We start from the raw sequence: 26872 nt of genomic DNA, 5'->3' as shown, positions 1-26872 counted from the left end.
CGAACAGTGTGTTAGATCTGCTCTGGCCAACATTCCTGACCTACACATGTTGTACCTCGGATAATTAAACCTTCTTATTCGCGCTGACGTCTCTAACACAGGCACCGCGAAGGCTGGTAGGTCTACGTTTAACCAGGCACATCCTCATAGGCTGAAGCTTTATATGTCCAGCTATACCCGTCATATGCAGAGGTGTGAGTCAGAAACCAGATAAATGCAGCGCTGTTTATAGTGATAATGTAGAAAGGCAAAATGTAGAAAGTCAAAATGTCGAAAAATAAATGTAGAAAATAAAATGTCAAATTTTATTTTATGACGTTTTTTATTCAAAATGGGGGGGTTCCACCCAACCCCCTTTTTTTTTTCTTTTTTTTGTGTTTTACCTATTTTTTTTTATTCCCGGACCCCAAAATAAATATAAAATAAAAAAAAGGGAATTAGACATTTTTTTTTCTACATTTATTTTTCAACATTATTGTCATTCTACATTTTATTTTCGACATTTTGACTGACCACCATGCAGCGCATGCCTTGGTAGAGTTGTGCACTCCCATTAAACGCCTTCATATGCCATGTGCACCCCTCAAATGCCCATGTCTTATGAACATGTGAAAGTTGCAACCTTACACCCCAGGTTTTACTTTTGCATTCCAACTGAAGCCCCAGGGGACTAGAAGCCGTCATTATTACAGGCAAAGCCCCATATGGCCAGGACAGTTACAGCGATCATTTCTCAAATACAGACACGAATGCCACAGTCCACACATTCGTCTCGGGAGGATAGCTCAGGGGCAACGCGCACCCCTTGGAAGCAAGAGGACACGGAGCGGCACAGGTTCGAACCCCGGGTCCTAAGCGCCTTATAAATAACCTATCATATCATATATGAAGTTAGCGCAGTGTGCAATGTCATTTGCCCATGTACAGTTAAATGGTCACGCGTAACCTCATATGTTCAGCTACGCCCATCACACTGTATACCACCTCACAGTTTCACAGGCCTACTCATAGCATCACATACTAAGATGCAACATCACCTGTCCATATACTGCTGTCACGTGTCAGATAAACGCCCATATATGCAGCGGCAGTCTTTTTTTAACAAGGTTTTTTTTTCTAAAATTGTTTTGCCGAACAAAATCATCAATTATTTTTATTTATTTGGTGGTGGTCCCCCCAAACTCACCCTCCTCTATTATTTATTCCCTATACACCACCCGATCCAACCCCTTATATGCGCCTCACCCGGTATTTTTCAATGTTTTTTTCAGCCAAACATTTTCAGCAAAAAGTAATGCGAAAAACAAAACGGGCAAGGAATGAACGTCGTAGCGTATATTGCGGCGCTGGGCACGACATCTCATGCCCAGGTGCACTCATAAGCCCTGTAGCAAATACAGATTTATAATCTCAAATTCAGCCTGACATGTCCACTGCTGCCACCAGATGCCAGCTGAAGCAGTGTATTACCCAGGAGCCTCATATGCCCAAGGAGTGGTGCATGCACGGCACACTGCACGCGGCATGCACATTTCGGCAAGACGACCTGCGTCAGCTAGAAACAGCCATGTACAACCTGTAGTAGCTCAGCAATACACACGTCCAGAGTGATCGTATTTTAGATAATTATCCCCAGAAATAGCCGGGCCGCGGTTATTTAAACTTTCACATATCGGGATGCATACTTGTGTACTCCCGCTTACAAACGTGGGATTTAATAGCATCCAAAAACTTCTTGGCAGCACTTTATTAGTCTACGTTTTTGTGGAGTGATGACACTTTCGCTATTATTTAGAAACGCTACAATACAATCTCCGTAGGTGTTTGACCGGGTATTGTTGGGATATGATATGATTGGTTATTTGTAATGGGCTTAAAACCCAGTGGTTTCTAAGCGCGGACCCGGGGATCGAACCTGCATTGCTCCGTGTTGTCTTGCTACCAAGGCGAGCACTTTGCCCCTGAGCTATCCTCCCGAGACGATAATTGTATGTGAATATGTGCTATGTACAACACTTAAGAAGTTCCCTAACAATATTTATCCAATCAGCAGCTTTGTAAGAAGCGAGTGGCGCATCTGGCTTTCCATTTCCCAGCTGCATTTATTTCATATTGGGCTATTGCTCTATTCTCCTTTCTTATCATTCTCTTGCACAACGGCCTCCATTATCACATCCTCCTTTGAAAACTTGCCCCCTCCTCCTTGCACGCTGGTACCTATAAATGCAAAAGGCAAATAACTTCAGTAAACGCCCAAACTATTGGCACTGCCAATGCTTGCTATGTTTAGGCTGTGGTTGGGAAATCTTCCCACTTAGTTGGCTAGATAGGTCATGGAAGGTGACCACCGCCCATTATATGTTCAAGCAGATAAGCCTTGGACCAAGAGGAATATTGCCATCTCCTTGCGGGCTCCTGCACAGATCAGAAGATGTTGTAAAAATAGTCGGTCATAGTACTTATTTGCTCAGCATTTGACAGGGCACATATTGAATGGCCCCGGAAAGGCATGGAGCTAGCTTAGAAATGTAGTGGGGCATTGTTTTTTAATGACTCTGAAATAAGAGTGGTTATACACCCACATACAAGGATGCTGCTGTTTCCACAAACACTAACAATACCACCTCATCTACTCTGCCCAATATCCTGCCCACGTGCTTCAGTCCAGTCAATATCGATGTCCACTCCAGCACCCCACCGCCAGCTCCCACGTGCTTCAGTCCGGTCAATATCGATGTCCACTCCAGCACCCCTCCACTCCCTCCCCACCTTTAACTGTGCCCTCATTAATGCCCGCTCCCTCCCAGCCTACGCAGTAGACATACACAACATGATCATCGCCCCCAACCTTGACCTCTGGACTATTACAGAAACCTGGCTGCATGAAGCATCTGGCCCTGCCCTTGCACTCCCCATGGGTAACACCATCTTCCGACAAGATCGCCCTATCTCTAAAGGAGGTGGGGTAGCCCTCTTAGCTAAAGACTCAATTGCCATCAGAAAGATCGACTAATCAATCACAAGTAACTGCAACCTACTCACCCTCAAACTCACCACTTCACACAACTGCACTATCACACTGCACATTGTCCACCGCCCCCCAGCACCCCCTGGTCCTTTAGCTGACTTCCACTCCACCATCGCCCACCTCCTATCAGACAACCTCAAAACCTCTTCCGGAGTCATTCTAACAGGCGATCTTAACCTTGGACTACATGATCCTAGCAATGCCCCAGCTAAAGTCCTACCAAGGCGCTGGAAACACTAGGTTCACACACTCCATATCTAATCCAACCCATAACAAAGGCAGCACCATCGACTGGATAGCCCACCACAACTGCCCACCAGTTGTCACAGCCAACTCTCTCCTCCCATGGACTGACCACCACCTCAGCCTCTTCATCGTCTTCCCTCTGCAGCTCCAAAAAGCAATCACCATGCCTTTCCCCTCCTCCATTAGAAGCGCATGCCTCCTCACTAAAGAAAGGTGAGCCTCTTACCTCAGTGGCCCAGCCCTATCAGCCCTGTTCGCCAAAGACCCTAATCCTCTCGCCCTCTCCCTCAACACCATTCTCTTGGAGGCAATTGATGCCATTGCCCCCCTAACTGATGGCAAAGCCAAACGCACCAAACACTCCAACACATGGTTCACTCCGGAACTCTCGGCCCTGCGCGATATAAAACGTACAGCCCTATCGAAGTGGCAAACCAACCATTTTGCCTCAGACAACTCGAATTCAACAAACTGTCCAATGAATACAAAAAAGCAATCATTCTCGCCAAGGCCAACTCATTCAATACAAGAGTCGCCAATGCCAAATCCAACTAGAAGGACATATTTACCATCTCCAGGGAGATAGACACTCCTGGCTCGTCCCCCTAAGCCATCCAGCAAAATGAAGTGTGGTGCGCTGACATCCAAGCATCCATGCTTCACAAGCTTGACAGCCTTCAGAACAAAATCAGAGCTAATCAACTCCATCCACACCCCTCTAATCCTGCCCAGACACCCAGACACCCACCCACCCCCAACCAGCAGGCCTCCAACACAACACTCTTCTCGGGAGATGTCAATGAGACTAAAGTCGCCGCCAACATGAAGAACAATTTACCCTCCATGTGCAAAGGTGATATCTGCCCAGCCTCCCTTATCAAGGAGTGCGCAGACCTGCTCATACCCTTCATCACCGCGTTCATCAACGCCTCCTTTGCATCAGGATCGGTTCCTCCCAGCATAAAAGAAGCATGGGTTCGCCCCCTTCTAAAAAAGCCTCCACTTGACCCATCCAATCCCAATAACTACAGGCCTATAACCACTGTGCCCTTCCTACTTTACATTTTGGACAAGGCAGCCTACCTGCAAGTCCAGCCGAGACGGCCCTACTGGACCTTAAAAACCAAATTGCCGATTTCAGAGACACAGGCAAACCTGCCCTACTCCTCCTCCTAGACCCCTCAGCAGCATTTGACCTGGTGGATCATAAACTACTATGTCAACACCTCTCTGCTTCATCCTTCTTCTCACCTAATGCAATCACACGGATCGCCTCCTTCCTTCAAGGAAGAGCTATGCATGTCTTCTCAGGCCAAGCAGCCGCAACTCCAGACGCCATCTTATTTGGAGTCGCACAGGGCTCTTGCCTGTCCCCCATGCTATATAACATTTTCACCATCTCTCTATGCAACATACTTCACTTGCTCAGCATCATGTATACTAAAGAACTATGCCAACGATACTGAAGTCCTCATTCCTTTGTTCGGTAACTACGAGGCTGACTCCAAAACCCTTAACTCCATCCACGCCACCATCCATACATGGATGGCTGAAAACTGGCTTTGTCTGAACGGGAATTAGACTGACCTATTATTGTCAGCCCCCACTGACTCACACATCAAACTTGATGACCAGTACCTATCCTTCACCATCGACAACACTACCATCCCAGTCTCCAAATCAGTCAAAACACTGGGAGTCTACTTAGATGCCAACCTAACTATGTCTAGACAAGTAAGCACAATCGCTACCTCTGCAGCTTACTACTCTAAACACCTCAACACCACCAGACTGTTCCTCTCCACCACAAACTGCCTGACAATTGCTAGAGCCCAAGGCTGCACTATTGTAATGTGCTCTTCACGGGAACCTCAGCTAAAAATCTGGACAAACTACAAACTATTCAAAATAATGCCCTTCGTGCTGCTTTGGGCATCCCCAAAAGAGAACACATCTCAGCAGCCAGACAGCAAGGGCACTGCCTGCCTGTCTGCCAGCGAATCCTTTTCAAAACACTAGCCGTCACGCACAAATGCATCCATCATACAGCACCTCTCTACCTCTCTCACAGAGTCATTATTCCTCGCGCATCCAGGCCCACAAGAACACATACGCCAATCTACTGCCTGTTCCCAGAGTTAAATGTGCCAGAGGTGGGGGTGCTAGCTTCCCCTTCATTGGCTCCAGGCATTGGAACTCCCTGCCACGTGCCCTCAGAGCTGAACCTTCCCATCTCGCCTTCCGCAAAGCATTCAAAACCAGACTGTTTGCTTAAAACTTCACACACACGCCTCTAAGGCCCTTACCCAGCCACCGCTTTATATCTAATGTCAAACAAATGTACCCGATTGACTCTGAACTATGTATGTCCCGAATCAAACAACTGTATCCTATTGACACTGAATCATGATATGCAGCTCACACAGGGCCGTCATGAGGGGATGCAGGGGGGGGCAAACTGCCACGGGGCTCGCGCTTGCTGGGGGACTTGCGGCCCTCTCTCCTAAGTGGAAGGTAGCACAGTCTCCCGTGTCCTTTAATCACACCGGGGACTGTGCTGCCCCTGCAATGATTTTGCTGTTTCTTGTGAAGCCGTTTGGCTCCGCAACAAACAGCAAAATAATGGGAGATAGCAGGGCTCAGAAGTGGGCTCTGCTGCCTCCTGTCATTCAGCTGACAACGTGGACAAGCTGAATGACAAGAGAGGACCTCTCTCCTGTCAGTAAGTGTGTTCATGTTGCTCAGCGTGACCACACTGACTGACAGGAGAGGAGTTCTCTCTTGTCAATCAGTGTGTTCATGTTGTCAGCATGATCACACTGACTGACAGGAGAGGACTCCTCTCCTGTCAGTCAGTGTGTTCATGTTGTCAGCATGATCACACTGACTGATGGGAGAGGAGTTCTCTCTTGTCAGTCAGTGTGTTCACGTTGCTCAGCGTGACCACGCTGACTGATGGGAGAGGAGTTCTCTCTTGTCAGTCAGTGCGTTCATGTTGTCAGTGTGTTCACGCTAACTGATGGGAGAGGAGTTCTCTTGTCAGTGTGTTCACGTTGCTCAGCGTGACCACACTGACTGATGGGAGAGGAGTTCTCTCTTGTCAGTATGTTCATTTTGTCAGCGTGATCACGCTGACGGATGGGAGAGGAGTTCTCTCTTGTCAGTCAGTGTATTCACGTTGCTCAGCGTGACCACGCTGACTGATGGGAGAGGAGTTCTCTCTTGTCAGTCAGTGTGTTCACGTTGCTCAGCATGACCACTCCTCTCCTGTCAGTCAGTGCGTTAATGTTGTCAGCGTGATCACGCTAACTGATGGGAGAGGAGTTCTCTCTTGTCAGTGTGTTCACGTTGCTCAGCGTGACCACGCTGACTGATGGGAGAGGGGGTTCTCTCTTGTCAGTCAGTGTGTTCACGTTGCTCAGCGTGACCACGCTGACTGATGGGAGAAGAGTTCTCTCTTGTCAGTCAGTGTGTTCACGTTGCTCAGCGTGAACACACTTACTGATGGGAGAGGAGGTCACTCTTGTCAGTCAGTGTGTTCACGTTGCTCAGCGTGACCACGCGGACTGATATGAGAGGACTCCTTTCCTGTCAGCCAGTGTGTTCATGTTGTCAGCGTGATCATGCTGACTGATGGGAGAGGAGTTCTCTCTTGTCAGGCAGCATGTCTACGTGTCGGCTGCGTGGGTGCTTTTTAAGGGTGCATGGAGGAAAGGTAAGTGTTTTTTATTTTAAATTAAAAGTGTATAAATGTATTTACATTAAATTAGTATGTATATGTGTATGTATGAATGCATGTGTGCATGTTGGTGTTTGTGTAAATGCTGTGTTTAGTTTTATGTATACATGCTTGTATGGAGTTGTGTAACTGGTAGATGAATGCATGGGTGAAATTGTTTTTTGTGAGTGTGTGTTCAGCACCACCCCTAAATGTAGCCACCCTGGGGGCCACTTCATTAAGGGGTGGGTTCATGGCACCAGAGGTGCAGCTAGGCTAAAATGTTAGGGGGAAAGGGGAATAACACTTCAAATGTTGGTAGAAGCGCTAACGTCAGAGGCTGTGAGGAAGAGGCAAACTTCCTTGTGTGGGGGCACCTAACATCTTTCCACATTTCAAATGAGTCTATTCTGGTGAAGCTTCAATGTTACAAGCATCGACCTCTTGCCTTCATTTCTGAAATGTCACACTTAAGACTGCTGTGAGAATGAGATGTCTCATGTCACCACTTCCCTTCTAATCACTCCCCTAGCATGCAAGTGATAACCCCACATCACGATTTCAATTACCTAAAAATGTATGGGTATGAATGCAGGTGCTAACAGTGAAATGACTTCTCATGGCTATGCTAATCCCTATGGCAATTCTCACCCAGTTCCTGCCCTCCCGACCCAAAACACCTCCTCAGTGGAACTCTTTGAGCTAGCTTTAAACATGCCTTGGCATCAAACGTTGCCCTCAATGTGCCTGCAAGTGGTTCCTCAAAAGAGTCTTCTGAGAATTCATGACTTCATTGGAGTTGTAAACATGTAACTGGTGTAATAAAATGTCTTAATCAGGTCTGCCTTTGGCCACTCAATTTAAAAACACCCTGCGTGTCTTTCACTGAAGTTCTTTTAAAAATAAGCATTGGCAAAGCCAACAGTTTTGGCTTGTGTATAAGTATTAGGCATTTACCAGGCACTGCTATTAGCTGCTCAGGTACTCAAACCATTTTGCACTGGCACTATCAATAGCCAGCTAATATCAATACAGAAGTGCCTTTCCCATGCCTACACGAATGCCCAAACTGTTAGCATTGCCAATGCTCTTTTTGCTTTACCCTTGATGCACAGGACTATGCATCAAGGTTAAAGCAAACATACTACTTGGCTAAATTGGCCCACATTGAATGTAGGCCAATCCACTCAGTAATAACACTTATGGTACACAGTCAGCCTGGATATACTTTCTGTGGCATGGCATTTTTACTGGCTGGGAGTCCTTACATGGTAATAATGGCATATATTGATGCAGCCTGCATCAACATGATTAGAACAACCAGCATGAATATATTTTTATACTAGCATATCTCGCGTGGAAAGGCGGCATGAAATGTATTGGAAAATGTTCCTATGCACAATTTGTGTTTTGTAACTATTGGGAATTTCCATGTGCTTCCATACAAAGCCAATTGCAAACTGTATGGATTTCTACCCAATTTTGCAAAGAAAGTGCTGTAAAATGCATACTTTTAACCCAATGTTTCAAACATTTTCTTGGGAGTGAGAACCCCTCTCAAGCAACCCTTGTTTGGTTTGGGCCCCCTCGCTGTGCTCTGTTGATCCTGCCTAATTGGCACAAACATTTAAGCCTCTTAAGTTCAGAAATGTGCCAGCCTCCACTGTACATCATTTGTCACTGTGTATGATGTGTGTTTTAATGCGCACACAGGGGCTGGGTGCTCCTTAATGATATGATATGGCATTTATAACGTGCCTGTACACAAGTGTTTCTAGGCGCGACAAGGCAAGGAGGGAGAAACAAATGAGTAGGACAAAACGCAGCTCTTAATAGGCCTTGTGTCATTCAGATCGCGCAAGAGCAGTCAAGGGGGGAGGGGAGAAGTGCCGAGGGTGGGGTAGGATTCAGAAGTGCAGTAACAAAGGAGAAACAAGAGTGCAGCCAATGGGTGGCAAGTGTGGGTACTCATAAGTGCAGCCAACGGGTGGAGAATAAGAGCATGAGCGGGGACTGTAGGGTTACAGATACAGACCACAAGTGCAGGGAAGCCAAGAGGCAGTACGGGATTGCAACAGGACAGGCAGGGACCTGGGCCCAAATTCAGAGCTTGACCAGGTGACCAGTGCATGGATCAGGCTGGTGATCAGCAAGGGAGAGGAAGAGAGAAGGCAGAAGCAAAGAGACAGGTCTTGAGGTGCTTCCGGAACCGGAGATGGTTCTCCACAAGTTTCAGCGAGGCAGGGAGGCTGTTTCCAGAGGGAGGCCCCAGCCGAAGAAAGAGATCTGCCCTCAACTCTTTGCTTGGAAAAGTGACTGACCCTCAGAGAATTGGAGGTGGCGCAGTGGAGAGCTCATGCCATCTTATATATATTTATTCATATGATAAAAAAGTTAGTCTGACATGAACCTTTCTTCAGTAGAGAAATCTAACTTTGCCGTACTTGATTTGGAGTTGTAGTAATACATTTGGGATCCTGCACAAAAGCTCAAGGGTAGATTTCTCGAGTCTCCTGTTTGTGGGTGTGCCGCCGCTGGCTTAGTGAAAACAATTGTAAGGGGGTCTCACCAAATGTTTTGCCCCGGGCCTCCCCTTCTTCTGACAGCCCTGAGCTCACATGTAACCCTGCTGCAGTATCACACATGTAACCAATCCTGCATATCTAAACCCAGGTAAGGACTAATGTAACCTAGCCACCTATCTAAGTAATGTAACTAAGCCATGTTATCTTGTGGGCTAATGTAACCTAGTCGCCTATCCATGTATTGTAACTAAGCCATTTTCTTGTAACAGCGCCTTGATGCCCCCGGGCTGTGGGAGCGCTATATAAATGCAAATAAATAAATAGTGTAACTCACCTTTCTCAAACCTGCCTTCGATGCAGCCGAAGATGTTGTCGATCTGGATGGATCCTTGTATGTTATTGACCGTGAGCTGAAGCTGCCTGTTAGGGCCAGTGAAGTTTGTACCCAAACGGTATCGGCTGGGCAAGAGGTTCCCAATCCAGTCGAGGGGAGCATCTGGACCGGTCATCATGCTGGGAAGGGACAATCAGAACTATTTAGACGTATGGAGGATGTATGGCGCCACAACCACTGAACATTATCCTTTGAGTTTGATGTTTCCATGTCAGAGTCAAATGTAGCCAACAATACCATAACTGGTTCACAAGAGAAGCCTTGTGCATTCATCGCAGAGAATGCCTGGGTCAAATCTGTCTTCTGTCAGTAAGACTGACATAGAAGAAAGAGGGAGAGCCTCGGGAATGCAACATAACTAGCATTATACCTTGATGGCGGGTCTAGCCTATCAGGATGTTCGGAACACGGGCTGAATTCACTGGTATAAGCCTGAGCAGGTCGGCCGGCGCTCCTATTCCCTGACTCTCCCCCTCCCCCAGCATCTGTGTAGCTCACACACAGGTGCGAAGGATTCTTTAGATTTAGCAGAATAAAACAGACCTTACACAGCTGTTCCTTAAGCCACACTGTACTTCTAATGTCCCTTTTCTTCATTGATGACTTCCTATTCATCGATAAAGAAAAGGGGACTCATTCCAAATTAGCCGGTGCAGTTTTAATGTGCCAGTAATACCGTGTACCGGCACGTTACTGCGCCGGCCAACTACGAGTTTGCCGGTAAGGGGCCTGATTTATCTATAGCCAAGAGATGGAAGTAAGCCAGGCCCCTTACTGGCAAAAACTGCCGGTAATGCTGGAATATCCCCCCATTGAAATACTCCATGGAAAGGGGATTTACCGCTCCTACCAACACTTGTAATCTGGTGGTAATTCCATCAGCCCAAATGCCGGTAACTGTAATACCGTTTGGTGGTATCCCGCCGGATTCACCAGGGAATACCACCAAACATGTAATGAGAACCAAGGCCTTTATCAGTGCATCGGCTTGAGGAACCTCAGTGTAAGGTCTGATTTTTAAAACATCTTGTTCTAGGTACCCACGTATGAGCTACGTGTGGGCTAATGGCGATATTGCCCTTGGCAGCAGGCTGACCAGGCCTGTAACTGCACCACAGCCTGAGTTAAGGGACCCTCGCTTCACTATGGCCCTTAACTCAGGTGACAAGTTGGGCACGCCGCCTTGGACAATATTGCCTCATTAATTGAAAACCTTTGCTGGCAATTTCCCAATAGGAGGGGGTCAGTATATCATGATTGGGTTTAATACATATGTATGAAGTGGCATCTTTCTGGCGTACATTGTCTCATTGTAACTGGAATATATTTCAGCTGGTGGGGAGAGAGGATGCCTTGGTCTTACTTCATCAGCTTGTAGGCAGTTGTGGCACTGATTGGCTGTGCAGGGATCTTCGGGAGACCAGAGGACAAGATCGGAGGGAACTGAGTGTGATTAAACGATGGAAAGCCGGGGGTGTAGGGGTCTCCAGTCCCCATATGGACCTGCAGATACAGAACAGAAAAAGATGTATACATTAGAAAGCAGGAATCCTTCAGGTTGTAAGGTTGTTTGATGATTCATCCACCCAACATGCACATGAGTCATCAACTCCATACCACACAGCCCGGCGCAACCTCAACCTGGCACATACGTTGCACATATCTTGCTGGGTAATATAATATTTTTCTGATTTTAAAACTGAAGCCTCTTTCCATTCTCGTGCCTATCCCTCAAAAATGACCTTTACTAAAACCTCTATAACTCTGCGATTCTCCCGCTATCGTGAATATCGCGCATGGAAAAGTTTGCAGCAAATTCCCATTTTGAGAAATGTTTACACGTGTGAAATAGCTTCCATTTGTTTTCGACCTGGACTTTAAGATCAAATGTTTTCTTTGGACTAAATTATTGCTGGTGATTGTGTGCAACTGTTCAAAGCGGCTCCCATAGGAACTTAGAATAAATTAAGCATTTTTCCACACATTTAGAGTTCTGGCTCAGCACCTTTTAAAAGTCATTCTGACAGTTGAAAAGCCCACTTCGTTTTTCTCTTTCTGTGTAAGAGGGGAAGGAGGAAGTGAGACACTGTTTGATCTGTACTAGTTCTGAAAACCTGTTATCTCCTCACATTTATTTAAATCTGCTTATTGGTGGGTGGAGGGGTGTTGCAGGGGGAATTTCTAACCATACTGCTATCTGATCTGAAACCAACACAAAAGTATTATTTTCTGTGCTGCATTTGTTTTGCTCATTACTTATTCCTAGTGTATTAAAGATATTATTCAGTGTTCTGTCACCCCATGGGTGATTGTTGTTTACCTATTCAAATATATATTGTGATTTTGAGCTCAAATAAATAAATAAATAATACCTTTTACAAACCAGCCTGATTCCTGGCCCAGCGTGACCCGGGGTATTTTTAAGTAAGGGGTGTGATAAGAGTGGTACATCTTTCAAATAATTTGATCTATATATCAAATAAGTTTTTCCATTGCGTTGTACACTAGGCCGAGAGCAGAGTGTATCGCCTGATTGAAATCCTTAACCCTATGCATATAGCACTAGAACAAGAAGTCTGCTGTCTACGCTGTGCAAGAATGTGGACAGCCAGTCCCTCTGCCTGAAGCTGCAGAACCAAACTCCGCTTGCTGGGAGTAATTGTGGATGGAGGGGTCTGACCTTACACTGAAGCCGCACCAGCAGTTTGTTAGGCCTGCATTGCTTATTATTGATATGATATGGCATTTATAATGCGCCTATGCACAGGTGTTTCAAGGCGCGACGAGGCAAGGGAGGGGGAACAGAAGGAAGACAGAGAGAGCGATCTTACTAGGCCAGGTGACATTGAGATTGCGCAAGTGCAGGGGAATTGCCTAGGATAGATAGTGGCCTGGACAGTGATTACGGTGAAGACCTGGACGCAGCTTGTAGTAGCTTAGGGAGTTTTAATGATGATAGTTACTCCATTTTGGTCTTTTGGGGGGAATAAACTGTAGTTGCCTTGGTTCAGAATGATGGGAAAGGATAGTTTGAACACCAAGGTTATGATTAGTTGTAAACTCCCTGAACAGCATCTCATATAACCATCTTGAGATGACTTCTGGAAGAACCCTCAACCAACAATACGCTTCCTTTTCCATTGAGGGAAATAACATCACAGTCTCCCAATCAATAAAACCTCTAGGATTCCACCTATATGCCTCTCTCTCGCTCACATGCCAAGCCAATGTTATCTCTTCCTTAGCGGCCTATACCACCAAACTTATTAAAGCCTGCAGGCCATTCCTGTCTGCTGACAGCTGGCTCACCATAGCCTGGCCATCACAGGTGCAAGACTTGACTACTACAACGCCCTATTCACAGGCACCGCCAAGCATAGCATTCACAAACTGCAAGCTAAAACATAATGCCCTCAGATCAGTGTTTAACATCCCAAAATGATACCACATCACTGATGCAAGATGAAGGGCACACTTGCTCCCAATACAAGAAAGAATCATATTCAAAACACTGTCAATCACCCACAGGTTCCTCTCTAAGATCCCCCCCCCTCCCTACGTTGCTCAGGAATTTGGAAGAGTGATGTCCACCAGACCGACCAGAACGGCATATGCAAACAGACTCATCACGCCCAAATTTAGACTATCCAGAGCTGGCGGTTTCAGCTTCCCAGTCATTGCAGGGAAACTGGGGAACTCTCTCCCCCCCACACTGAGTGTAGACCAATCATACCTGATCTTCCTAAGATCTCTGGAAACTTGGCTCTTCACCTAATTTACCTTTTGACTCTTTACTGAGTAACTTGTCCTATACCTGCTAAATGTCTTGTCTCCTCTGCCTCATGTTTGTCCAACTTTCCACCACAAGCTGCAGCTTGATGCTTACGGATTTAGTATGCATTACAAATGCACAAATAAATAACTAAATAAAGGACCAGCTTCCTCTAGGTGGGACAGGCAGCACCATTGGTCTGGATTTTTAACACAACAAAAATTCCCTAGATTTAGTTTGGAAGAAAAGAAAAGAGAATGTCAGGAAATTGGGTCATTAGCTTTCATCATTGTACATGATGGACAAAGTCCTGAAATCCACCATTGCCAATTCAAGAGAGCAAAGTGGGGAGAACTTGAATTACATTAAGGTAACTAATGTCACTGATATTTCTATGACCGGCCACTTTAATCTATCATTATGTTGACCCTCTTTTGACCCTGCTATTTTAAAAATAATTTAGAGTAAACATTTATTTTGAGTATAGGTGCAGGCTGTAGTCTGGGTTAACTGACTGTCAGTATAAACTGCCTTGGTACAGAGAGATACCAGATTGTGCAAGTCTCCCATGACCTAGGTTTTGTCTGTGATGTGTCTCCAATGACCACGTCTGACACTAGGGACAGCATCTATTCAGAGGAAATACGGTGTAGATTGCAGGAAAATTAACCTTGCACATGGTGTACATCACAAAGTGATTAGTCCCTGGAGCTTAAATAGGTGTTACAATTTAGCCATATCAATGCTACTCCATGGTGATTAGCTTTGAACAGCCTTACAGTGGGGACGCAAACTCCATGAGTTCCCGCTTTATCCGTTAATTGAAGTGCTTAAAATTGCGCGAAATTTACTTCAAATGTGACACCCAGAGGCAGCGGCAGCGGCATAGTAGTGCTGTGGTCCCGCTGCAAGAAACCTCCACCAGGTGTAGTTGTGGAGGACACGAAGGCGTGAGCGGCAAATCCAAGATACAGATGGTGGGTCTGAATTGTCAAACTCAAGCTCTGGTGACGTGTCTATGCCACTTGCAAATTGAAGGTTTTCATACAGATCTTTTAATCTGGACTCTTCCGAGATAAGGGCCTCCCGAACGTTAGGTTGCCAAACTCCAAACCAAATGGAGAAGTATCTTGGTCTGATGGTTCTTGTTCTTCATAAATGGAAGACATAGATTTGAAAAAATCCTTCCGTGGTAAAGGTTTATAGGTTTTTCAACCTCCTTAGGGGCTACTGATGTTTTAGTGGATAAAGTCGTTGATGGCTTCGACCCTGATGGTGTTGATGGCTTCGACACCAATAGATTCGATGGCTTTGATACTAATGGCATCAAAGTTTTTGATGATGTTGACATCGGCGGAGCCCTCGAGGGGCTCGAGCCACGACCTCAAAGGTTTTTGAGGGGTTTAATGCCTGCGTCCTAGGCTCCAGGGCGTGCAGGATTTTGCCTTAGCCCTTTCCTTGTCAGCTTTTAATGGCACGACAGAAGCATGACTTTGTTTTCTCCTTCAAGGGGGTCAGGCCTCCTTCTTGAAAATGTTCAACATTTCTAGTCTAAATGCCTCCCATTCAGCAGGAGTCTTGGTTGGACAGGCAATACTTCTCTCAGGAGAGGAATCGGAGGAGGTGAAAGGTGAGCAAGAGCACCTTTTCTTCATGTTCTTGGATGAAGAGTGGTGTGACCCACTCCTGGACCAAGAGCGCTTTTTGGATCTCTTCCTTCGAGGAGAGTCAGCTCTCGTCTGCCGTCCTATGCTCCATGCTAAGGCACCACAGACACCTTCGATGAGGATCCGTGATCTTGGCACCGCAATCGTGACATTTTTCCAACCTGGTCTTCAGGGTTGATGGTGTCGATGACGAGGCCTTTGTTATTTGAGTATGTCACAGGTTTCAATGAAACCGAAGCGTGCCGTACTTTTCAAGGGCATTAGCTATCATGGAAAAAGAGAACTGAAGCTAACAGGCACTGCACGTGCTATATGTACCAGTGATGATAACGACCTCGAGATGGAGGCCATCGAAGGACATCGAGTCGACTGCATTAACGCACAGCGCCCTCTGCTGAAAATGTTTTGCCGAAGCAGCTGAAGCTGGAGAGGAAGATATTTAAAGATGAGGAGTGTGTGGTAGGAAACAATCCATTCGAATGAGTATTTTATATCAGGAACCTGGACCATCAGAAGCCCTGAACTGTGCCATTGTCCCGATGGTTGTCTGCACCTGTGGCCGCCACACCTCTGTTGATGTTACATTTTAGGGTACCAGTTCCTGAGTTACCCCGCCGCTGCACGCTGCCCAAATGGGTGGGAAAAGTGGGCTGGAAAGGCGGCCGGCCCTGAATATGCTGCATGCTATTGGGCCACTGTTCTAAAGTTTAGTAGCATGTTTATTTTTTTTTTTTATCCCTTTTCTTTTTGGGGTTCAGTTTTTGGCTTGTATTACTTGTTAGGTTTGGTCTGCTTAGCACATGATTTGCAACTACTAATTGGCGTAACCACAGCGGGTGCTAATCTGCATGTATTATTCTGGCTGTTAGTGGTTCTCTGGTACCATTTTGCGGTCCTCTCTGCTAGAGGGGGCTGAATTCTCTGGGTTGGTGACACGTGCAGTATTGGCACATTGGAATAATGAAAGGGTCTGTGGGAAGGTATTGGCCCTTGTGATTATTGAAGAAGGCTAGCAATGTGAAGGTAATCACCGGGAACGTCGGGGTCTCAACAATTATATCAAAGGGACTTGGAGTGCATTCAAATCTGCGCAGGAAGGGGGTTGACACCCACCTCTCTGCAGACCGACAAAACATAATTGCTAAGAAGTGGGGGCGGGGGTTATTTGGCTCACTTTTCTCCTCTGCATATGCCAGAGGGGTACTTATATGGATAGCGGCGTCAGTTCCATTTAAACTATTTGAGACCAAACGTGATGAGGAGGGCAGAATGGTGCTGATGCATTGTTTTCTTGAAAATAGGGAGGTGTGTATCATCAACACTTATGCCTCCAACCATGATGACACCGTTTTCTTCAATTCACTGTACTCGCGACTGATGCCTCACTGATGTGGGTCTGGGACAGCGACTTCAATTGCACCCTTCCATTGATAGGTCAGATCATAAGCATAGGAAGCCTGCCCCACCATCTAAGACCTTACAGGCACTATTGGGACACCTGGCTTTAGTAGACGTGTGGAGATCAGGACATGGACATTTCTGTGTTTACTCGCACTACTCGGCCCCTCATGGCGTACACACACACACACATATATTACTTTTTCACAGGAAAAGAGACCCTGGGTGAATTCACCGACACAGATTATAAACCTAAGGTCCTCTTGTATCATGCCCCACTGATGGCCACTCACGTGTCAGAAGACATCGCGCAGGCTGCCGATTCCGGCTTGGAGACTGCAAGCCGAAGCACTTCTGGATGACACATTTAGAGAACATAGGGCAGGTAGTATAGAGGGCTGTTTTGAGACTAATACAGGCAGCATGAAAAGTGCTTGTACTGTGTGTGCAGCCTTTAATATTGTAATGAGATGGGAGACGATAGGCAAGATGGGTGGAATCGGGAAAGGCATACTTGACACCCTTTCTAGCACTGAGGGGACATCGCAATGTCGGATAGTAGCACTATTAGGGCAGAAATAGAAGTAGCCGACCTGGCCATTTTGCGGCCAAAATGTTTAGTGCGCTGGGAAAGGCTGGGTAAATATGATTAAGCTAAATACACAGAGAGGCTGCATGAGAAGGGTGGTAAACCAGAGCAAATGCTGGCATAGCTGTGCTTCAGGGAGGAAAAGAGGGAAATTATTTGCACCATTAATGATAAGAGAGACTTCACTTGTAGAGCGTAGGGGGAGATTAATGATGTTTTCACTAGATATTATGATGCCCTGTATCATATAGGTGTGGAAGGGAGTTTGCCAGACATGAAGGAGGCCCTGTCCCAGATTAGACTGCCGGGTCTTGACAGGGAGCAGATAGACAGGCTTGATGCCCCATTGTCTGTGGAGGAATAGCAAACCACCATCATGGCCGTCTGGCAAAACCCCAGGCCCGGGCTGATTGCCCGCAGAATTCTACAAGGAATTTGCAGAGGTCCTAGTACCCAGACTATTAGAGATATTAGAGGAAGCCTACGAATCAGCCTAAGGGAGTCCATTATAGTGCCGATCATAAAACCAAAAAAGCCACCATTGGATTGCAACCCTTAGAGGCCCCTCTCTCTATGGTGAATCTGGATCCCAGGATCCTTACATCCCTACTGGTGAATAGGCTGAAAGGTGTTATAGGGACCTTAATACACTCAGGCCAGACTGGTTATGTTCCGGGTAAGAACACCTCCTGCAACCTGAGAAGACTACACCACATCATAGATAGCACCAAACGCCATTGCAACGACTGTGTGGTTGCCTCTTTGGATGCCATGAAGGCGTTCGAATGTCTTAGATGGGACTGGCTGTATGAGACCTTGAGGATCTTTGGAATCAGTCCAGGGTTCTTGAAGTGGGTAAATATGGTTTACACCAAACGAATGGCAAGGGTTTGGACAGGGAAGGAGATCTACAGAGGCTGGAAACTGAGAAAAGGTACTAAACAGGGATGTCCGCTGTCCCTGATGCTGTTCATCATTGCCTTCAAACCGTTGGCCGTGTTCCTGAGGTCAGTATACAGTGATGCTGGCATCCCAATAGATGGGATCATGCACATAATCTCATTGTAGGCAGATGACATGTTGCTTTATGTAAGACACCCCAAAATCAACTTTCCATACATACTTGATGTAATTTGACTTTTGCAGAACTTTCGGCGATAAGCATTAGCCGAGATAGATCTGGACTGTTTCTGCTTGGTGGTGTGATGGGCTTGGGGTCTAACCAGCTTTGAAATCTAAGATTCAAGTGGACCCTGATGTCAAGGATGGCACTCTGTCAAGAGTGGCACCGGGCACCCAGGTAGGTTTTGGGTGGCTGTGCTGATGTAAGGTGACAGATAAGCACACACAGCAGGAAGCTCAACAAGAAAGAAGAATAGGTAACAGTAGCTGTGAAAAAAGGGGCAGGGAATACAAAGGTACAGACAAACTGGATTCCCTCTTGGGGTGTATGCAGAAATGGGAAAGAGTGGGAAACTCCAGCCTTATGCACAGATTGCTATTACAGAAGCCCACTCTGTATGCTCATGGCTGGGAACAACAGCTGTGGGTGTCTGTACAAAAACAGTATGACTTAAATGGATAACCTAAGGGAGGACAAAAGACTCAAGGAAGAGAAGAACAGGGATCAAGAACAGGGGTTGCAAACAAGGAAGAGAGTAAGGGAGCAGTAACCAGGAAACAGGGGGGCTGCAAACAAGGAAGCAGGGCTGCAGTAACAGATGGCACAAGGTGCAGGCAGACTGTTGTCGACTGTAGTAGGCTGCAAGGCAGGGAGTCCAGAGGAGCAGGACAGAGAGCTGTAGTAGGCTGCAGACAGAGAGCCCAGAGGAGCAGGGCAGCAAGGAGCGAGCCCAGAGGGGCAGGGCAGCGAGGCAGGGAGCCCAGAGGACCAGGGCTGAAGGCAGAAGAGTGTAGCAGGCTTCAAGGCAGGGAGCCCAGCAGAGCAGGGCAGCAAGGAGCGCTGGAATCAGAAACGGGATAATACGGCAACAGGAACAGCATACAATCCGTGGCTCAAGGCAGAAAGGGGCTGGGAGAACTCTTGATGCAAGAGACTGAGCTCCTGCAGGCAGCTGCTTAAATACAGCCTTGCCCTGTACTGAGGCAGGCTAATTGGCAGCACCTGGAGCAGCCCACCTGAAGGTAATCTGCCTCTTCCCTCTCTGGTCCTGAGAAGGTGGAGCTTCTGGGGATTGTGGTTCCAATACTGATGAATGAGAATAGCCAGGAATTGATAACTGTAGTAAGGTGCATTATGGTACATGTAGTTAGCTGAATTAAATAAGAAAGTACCAAAGTCATGCAAATGGAATTTAAGGACCAAAGTGTAAATAGGGGTTGTTCAAAGAGTATTATGAAGATACATGAGTTCCAAATAGTCCATGATGGTTGCCAATGTGTGCGCCAGAGGCACAGGCATGACACCTGAACACATTTAGATACCTCGGAGTGAATGTATGGCACAAACTCAGAGCCTCGCATAAACTCCCACTGTCAGCGATTGCCAGAGCAGCGCTTCTGACGATGGTGGTGCTCCTCCGCTTGTTGTACTATTTTGTAAATATCCCTTATGACATAATTATTATAATTATATTTGGTTATTTATAGCGCACTTAATACCCAGAGGATTCTAAGCGCGGACCTGGGGATTGAGCCTGTGTTGCATAGCCCCGAAGTTCTTCAGGAAGCTAGAAACGACATGAGACGAGACGCTCCTGCAACCATCGGCGGGACATTACAACCAGAAAGAGGTGTTATGGGTGCACGAGGCTTGATTCTCCCAAATGCCACACCTCTTGGCCTTGGGTAAGAAACTGTGGCATAGTGTCTGGAAGCTCACCAGTACAGAACACCCATACTCCCCTCCTATTCCTTTCGTCGTGTTGACAGGGGGATAATTTGATTCTGGTAAAGAGACCAGGAGACATTTGAAAGGGAAGGAGAGACTTACTCCATGAGGGGACATTGATGGATTTCACAGCATTACTGCAGGGTTTTGGCGTACACAGGGTAAACATTTTTCATACATGGGCTTAAGTAAAGAAATGGACAGCAGATTGGCCGGAATTCCGATCCGGTATGGAGAGTGACCCAGTATTAGAGACTATGGGCCTCATTACGAGGACAGCGGTAACCTGCCGGTGATACCTAATACCTAATAACCTAATACAAAAAAACGGAATGAGAAATTATCTAATTTATTTGACTGAAAATAGTAGGTATTTTGGTATATGTATGGTAATATATAATAGGTGGGGTCATGGTATAAGTGAGGGTATAGGGGGTTGTGTAGGGGCCGGGGGGACTCCTCTCAAATTTTATATATAAAGAAAGTTAAATAAGCAAATACTAATTTTCGTTTTTCGGTCACATAATTTAGCTCATTTCGTCATTCGTTTTATTTTTTGAAAATATCACGGATATCCTTTCTACCTGCTCTCTCTTCATCCTTGGCTGGTTTGGGATTTATTTTCTCCCTTCTCTGCCATCCTGTTCAAGGCAGCTGGAGCTGCGTGGCACCCCAAGAGTCTGCCACTTAGCGGTAGGCCAGAGCAGTGTATGACCGATCACCCACAACCTATAAGATTGATGTTTGGATTCATGTGCCAACTGAAGAGATTTGTATGCAACTTGTAGATCATAAGTCTCGAGGCTGGAAGGGCCGTCCTTCACCCTCATGAAATCAATAAATTGAGTACCACCTGGTTATGTAATGGCAATGCCTATAATTAGAGTGTTTGTATACCCAAGACCAGGTTGCTCTATTATGGATGCTACTATAATCCCCTACCGCCCCATCTCTGGGTTTAATACCTAGCACTTCCCTCTTGCTTGAGGGCAGCATAGACATTGTTCACTAAGTTCTGAATGTCCTCAAACCCTCACTGCACTCTTTTCGCCCAAGCTACTGCCAGAGGTGCTTGATGGGAAAACCCTCAATATGTGGCCGACACATAGGTTTACTTCTACTCATGGTCTGCGGGGCCTCCTTTCCAGGAGCAGGCAGGGCTCAGGGACTGGCAATTTAGAAAATGGTAACTGGTGCCCCAATCTTCAGAGTAAGAATTTGGATGACATGCATCATTATCTACAGGTGGATCGCTCCTGTGCAAATGGTAACTCATAGGATGGGCCTGAGCGTAAGGCTGGAGTGGCTACCACGAGGGGCATCCATCTAAGGAGTCTATGGCAAACATGCCAGCATTTGGGGACACACAGGAGAGACATTATGAAACAAAAGCAGGTTTATGCACATTTTTAAATAAGGAGTATTTAGGAAGATCTATTCAAATAAAATTGGCAGTAGTTTGTTTGTGCCTACACCTCTTTGCGCCAAATTTCTGATGTAAATGAATAAAAGTACGTAGTCAAGTTTCTTCAAGTATATTTTCTTAATTTATTTGATATATGTTCTGCCCATATGGATGACACGTGTTTCGGCGTTCCATTGGCGCCTTTTTCAAATCCGGGCTGAATGCAAGCGTAACATGTAATAAAACAAAACACAAAATAGCATTTTAGCATATTTTATAACACATTTAGTAGTTAGAATAGTGACTTAGGCTGTGTAGTATATCCTTTTAGCATTCTCAAATTGCATGAACACCTAAAAGTGCAGCACCTCTTAGTTACCTCAAATGGTTAAAAATAAATCCATTACAGTGACTATGTTAGTTTTTTAAAATTAAATTTGTGCAATCCGAAAAAGAAGTAAGTATGGGATGGCATGGACCTAACAATTTTTGGCTGTCAGAAAAGCATGTGAATTTGTTTTCTTACCCTTATTGAATGTAATGCGAATCTCCCTTTCCTTATTTCCGGGAATTAGTTTTTAGTTGAAGTGTATCACGGTAGTTCCAGGGTTAAATCCCACCTAGAACAAATTTGGTTGTTCTGTTATGCTAACATTAGCCTTTTAACCTTCTATCGGATTGATTCTTTATGCATGATTCCCTAGCATATATTTAGACACATTTTAAACTCTAGTAAGCATGACTAGTAACATCTTTCTCATTGCATTTGTGTAAAAAGTGCTATTCATATTTACAATCCTCCAATCGCATTACATATCCTTGGTCTCATGCATTCTGTTACTCTAGCGGTCACTAGGAATTACTTTTTCAGTTGCAATGACTGGTAACCGATTTGCTCCCCATTTGTGTTTACCAAAACACCCTTTCGCGTGAGTTTGAAATCCCAACCAAAATATATTTTGTTTATGCCACTCGACATCAAGCGTGCTGAATTCTACATTGAGCATGCTTGTAGCGGTGGTCTTTCCACCCCTTAAAAGCGCTTACCTACAAAATTCTCTTGCTCATGCCTCAAGCATCGGGGGTCCTGTTTTGGTTCTGGCAAATCCTTGTTCATAAAGAGTTACAGATTGCTAGTCCCTCTTTCCTTTTGTTCATTTACAAAGTTTGGCGGCCATACTTTGGGCTGAGTTTTAGTACGTAAGTCCTTTTTTCCTTTTTGATGTTTGAAATGATCTGTTGCATTTGTGTTTATACTTTCATCTGATTAGCGGTTTCGCCCATATATAGGATCTCCCCATGTGTATATCTGAAGCATATGTTTTAACATTGCAGTAAATAAACATAGTGAAAAATTAGTTAGGCTGGAGTTGCAGAAATGGCAACAGGTTCCCCTCTTCCCAGAGGAGGAACTTTGTTTACATGCGGCATCAGCCTCCGTAGGATCGCTTCAGTGAATGCAGAAAGCCATAGAGTGGGCCTGAGTGTAAGGCTAGAGCGGCTTCCAGAAGAAGATGCGAGAGGTTTTGAGTCAAAAGAAGGTCAATTAAATGCATTGATTGTGAGCTAGATTCAGATAAACTTTAAGAGGTAAATAAGTCACAACAATAAGTAATATCACCATTTAAGACTAAAGAAAGGGGGTGCTTTCCAACTAAATAGGGAGAGGTGGCTCATGCACCGCTCTTTGCATACAGTGTCCATATTTCTGATCTATTTAAGAGTTGTATACAGTGTGTGCATATTTCCTGGAGGCATTGTGTCAGGGCTTAGTTCTAAGGGCCAATGAAGATGTCTCCAGTTGTCTGGGATCATCCATGCAGGCCGATGGATTTACCATGCGTAGGCGGCATGGAAGGTTTCAAGGTCATGCCCGTCTATGTTGGATGACGAGACGATCCTGCGTGAGAAGTAGAAGAGTGAGTTGGCTACTTTGAACAGGAGACTTTTCTTTGCCATGTTTTAAGGGCTATTATGGTTGGTGAGGCCCTCGAGAGGAGGGCATTGGTCTCCAACAGTTGTGCCCACATGTTTGCTTTGTTCAAATATGGTTTGCTAACCTGGGTTGGATCAGCTTGATATGAGCTGTAGGGTTGTCTTGTAGTGTGCATGAGGTGTAGAAGCATATAATAGTATCTGGCTTTCCATTGACCAATCACTGTAATCCAGGACTTTACTCCATATTGATCCATTTGAAGTGGATCTAGGCTACACGCCCAAAATTCATTGTGTTGGTGAATTAAAATCCAGGACTGGACAAAGAATGTGCCCAATATTATAAGGTCATTTGGCCACTGTATGCAGTGGTCTTTCATGGCCTTGCCTATGGGCGCATTCGTGTTTTTCCTTTTGTGAATACTTACATGTCCGTATACGGCATTGCCTAAGGGTAACTCCTGGCTTCCCTGGTCCGTACGCATGTCGTATGGGTCCGGATATATTAGCACTCCAAGCGCTCCCGCTGCTTCTGCATTGGCCACCTGAGTAAGGGACGGGGGTGAGAGGAAGGACAGAAAAACACAGTGTAACAGCAAGTCAGGATGCCTGTGTCATCAATGCTAGTTGAGTCCATTTCTTCAGGCCCTTGGGATCGAGCTCAATTTCTGAAATCTAAATTTTTCTAAAAATAATGTATTGCCCAATTTACATGAATGTTAATATTAAAATGTTTAATACCGAGTAATCCCTGATAATGCAAACTGATGTAGTAAAAATAGCCAAACAATTACCCATGCACCACCTTTTATTTATTTTAACATAATGTTATTATTGTCAATAGATGGCACTCCCACATTAATAGTTGTCTCTCCCGCATTAATAGTTGGCACTCCCGCATTAATAGATGGCACTCCCACATTAATAGTTGTCTCTCCCGCATTAATAGTTGGCACTCCCGCATTAATAGTTGGCACTCCCACTACCTCTTTTGCCTCCTTCCCTCTACATTTGCTAATTTAACAAGGCCTACATAACAAAAGGGGACATTTCAGTTTAACTCCACTCAAAACAAGGGTTTTACATATTTGAAGACTTCTGTCAATCCTTCTGACTATTCAAAATAAGCTTACGAGATGATGTGCTTTTACAAATAAAGTTTCTTAAGTCAAAATATTGCTTTTGTAATTGTAATAAAATGTGGCCTTGTTGCCAAACCTGCCATATTTTTAAAGCCTTTTCTATTTCCTGTGAATTACACATTTTAGGAATTATCTATTTTTTATTAAAATGCTTTAAACTTTCTATACATCTTCCATATCAGTGATTCAAATCGAGGTATAACCCATAACTATTCTACCTGTTGCTGATTTAAATTGGTTCAAATATGCTAAAAAAGAATATATTACAATACATTCATTTAAAAAAAGAACTTAAATTGGCATATGTACATTTTGTACTCAAAACACACTGATTGTTAAAAAGATCTATTAGGTCTGTTCAATAAAAAAACAACTCTTAAAATAGTACTCGAGTAGTGCAAGCTTGATATCACCCATTTCCCGCCTACATTCGACACAGACCTTAGATAGTCCATACACTCTACTCTGGCTTCCTTGGTCCATTCGCTCCACTGTACTTGTCCTAGGCCTTCTCTTAATTGACTTTTTTCCCAAGTGGTCCCTCTAACGAACAATATCCAAATTATTGGCAAAAAGGCCCTTCTTAGCTCCAGCTCCTATGTATTGTCACTTCTAAATGCTGAAAACCAACATCGCGCTCCTTTGGCCGCTGCTGAACGCCTTGATGCTATCCATCATTCTGCACTAGCATCCAAGGTAGAGCTTAGGGGGTGCCTTCCACCACCCCCTGCACTCCTGCTCCCTGGGATCTCTATTACCAACACAATAGCTTAAGGTGGCGGTGTCACTACCTTTCCATAGCACATTGACCCCGAGCCAGCACTCCAGGTTTTGACTGGCCCGTCTCCACTACGCCTGCCACTGGATTGGCCACGTTATGGCCGGTGGCTGGGCCTTGCTACTGTAGGTTTTATGGGGAACAGTCAAACTAACCCGGGCCTTTTGGCTAAGGGAGACCTGGCAAAGGGAATCACTTCTTTGCCTCATCCCCAAGATAGTCTTCCTATCCACCCTGCCAGGGATCCTACATCTTCCTCCAGCTGCCTACCGGATAGGGAGTTTTGCCCGCAGTAGAATTTGTCGAAGTACATTTCGTAGAATTGCTTTCATCGGATTGTATCGCAAATATTTTTGGGGGTGGGTTTAGGAGAACAATGAATGTTTGGTGGTAGCGGGGTGCTTGAAGGGTCCCCGGGTGGGGGTGGGAGGGGCTGCTTATATTTGTGGCAAAACCTTCCTGCAAAAAAATAAAAAAGGACAAACTCTACTACGATCAAAAAGATTCGACCAGATCACATTGAACCGGTGCCTACACCATCCTGCCTGCGGCTCCCTACTCCCAGGCCATAATATATGAGCACTCTTGGCTATGGATCATAGCTACTTTTGCTCTCTCTCCCTCTGTGCTATACACCCTCTGCAATACACTGCACTTACCAGTTTCCATCCATAGGGCCCTTCCTCTCTATCAACTCCTCATCATCACTCGAGACCCTACTCTTTTGCCTCCTCTTCGTCCCCTTGTTCTGGCTTCACCAACCTTTGGGTACCCTCTCCCTCCCCTTTGCTGTCCCTTCATCCATTCCACCTGCTTTTCTTTCCTTTTCTCTGCCCATTCTTCGAGTGGTGTGTTCTGCTTGGTTCCCCTGTCTCTGTTTCTGCCATCACCTTGACCGTATTGCCAACAGGTAGCTCGATCGGTCACTGCTTACAGGTTTCCTTCCACTATTCCATCACTGTCTGTCTTTGCTCTCCATTCTTTGCTGTCAATTGTTCGCCGATGTGGCCCATTCCTTGCTTCCCGGTCTTGTCATCTTGCTGCACCCGCCCTACCTCCCATCACAGATTCCTGCTGTTTCGGTAGCTCCTCCCCTTTGACTTTCCACCCTTCCACCCTGGTTCTAACAATGCTTTTTCTTTAGGACACTCTCCATCGCCCCCTGTTCCTCTTCCCCAGTGCTGCACTTGATCCACTCACTCTACAATATGTATAGACAGCTGCCTACTTCCTGCTTCCTGTCCCTCCCGACGGCGTCGGCTCTAGCTGCACCGTTCTACCCTTTATTCTTTCATTCTACTGTATTATTCCCCTTCTGTCTCTTGCTGGAGACCTTGCTTGAGTACTAACCTCATCTGCTACCATTACGTCTGGTTCCCTCATTCCCTACACTCTACCACATCTCATTCTACCTCAGTACTCTT

At 45.6% G+C, this 26872-nt stretch overlaps 1 protein-coding gene across 2 annotated transcripts in view; it reads right to left on the bottom strand.

Annotated features, from left to right (window-relative positions):
- Positions 1 to 26872, bottom strand: part of TFR2 (transferrin receptor 2) — a 281463-nt gene that overhangs the window by 45392 nt on the left and 209199 nt on the right. For both annotated transcript variants that reach the window (XM_069644858.1, XM_069644850.1), the window contains 3 exons: positions 23957 to 24073; positions 11275 to 11414; positions 9852 to 10030 (listed from right to left, as the gene is read on the bottom strand). In XM_069644858.1, coding sequence (XP_069500959.1) covers positions 9852 to 10030; positions 11275 to 11414; positions 23957 to 24073 — 436 coding nt within the window. The remainder of the gene's footprint in view (positions 1 to 9851; positions 10031 to 11274; positions 11415 to 23956; positions 24074 to 26872) is intronic.

The sequence above is a fragment of the Ambystoma mexicanum genome, chromosome 1p, assembly GCF_040938575.1.
Source record: "Ambystoma mexicanum isolate Mex_15411 chromosome 1p, UKY_AmexF1_1, whole genome shotgun sequence".
Taxonomy (NCBI): Eukaryota; Metazoa; Chordata; class Amphibia; order Caudata; family Ambystomatidae; genus Ambystoma; species Ambystoma mexicanum.
This window is presented reverse-complemented; position numbering and strand designations above follow the sequence as displayed.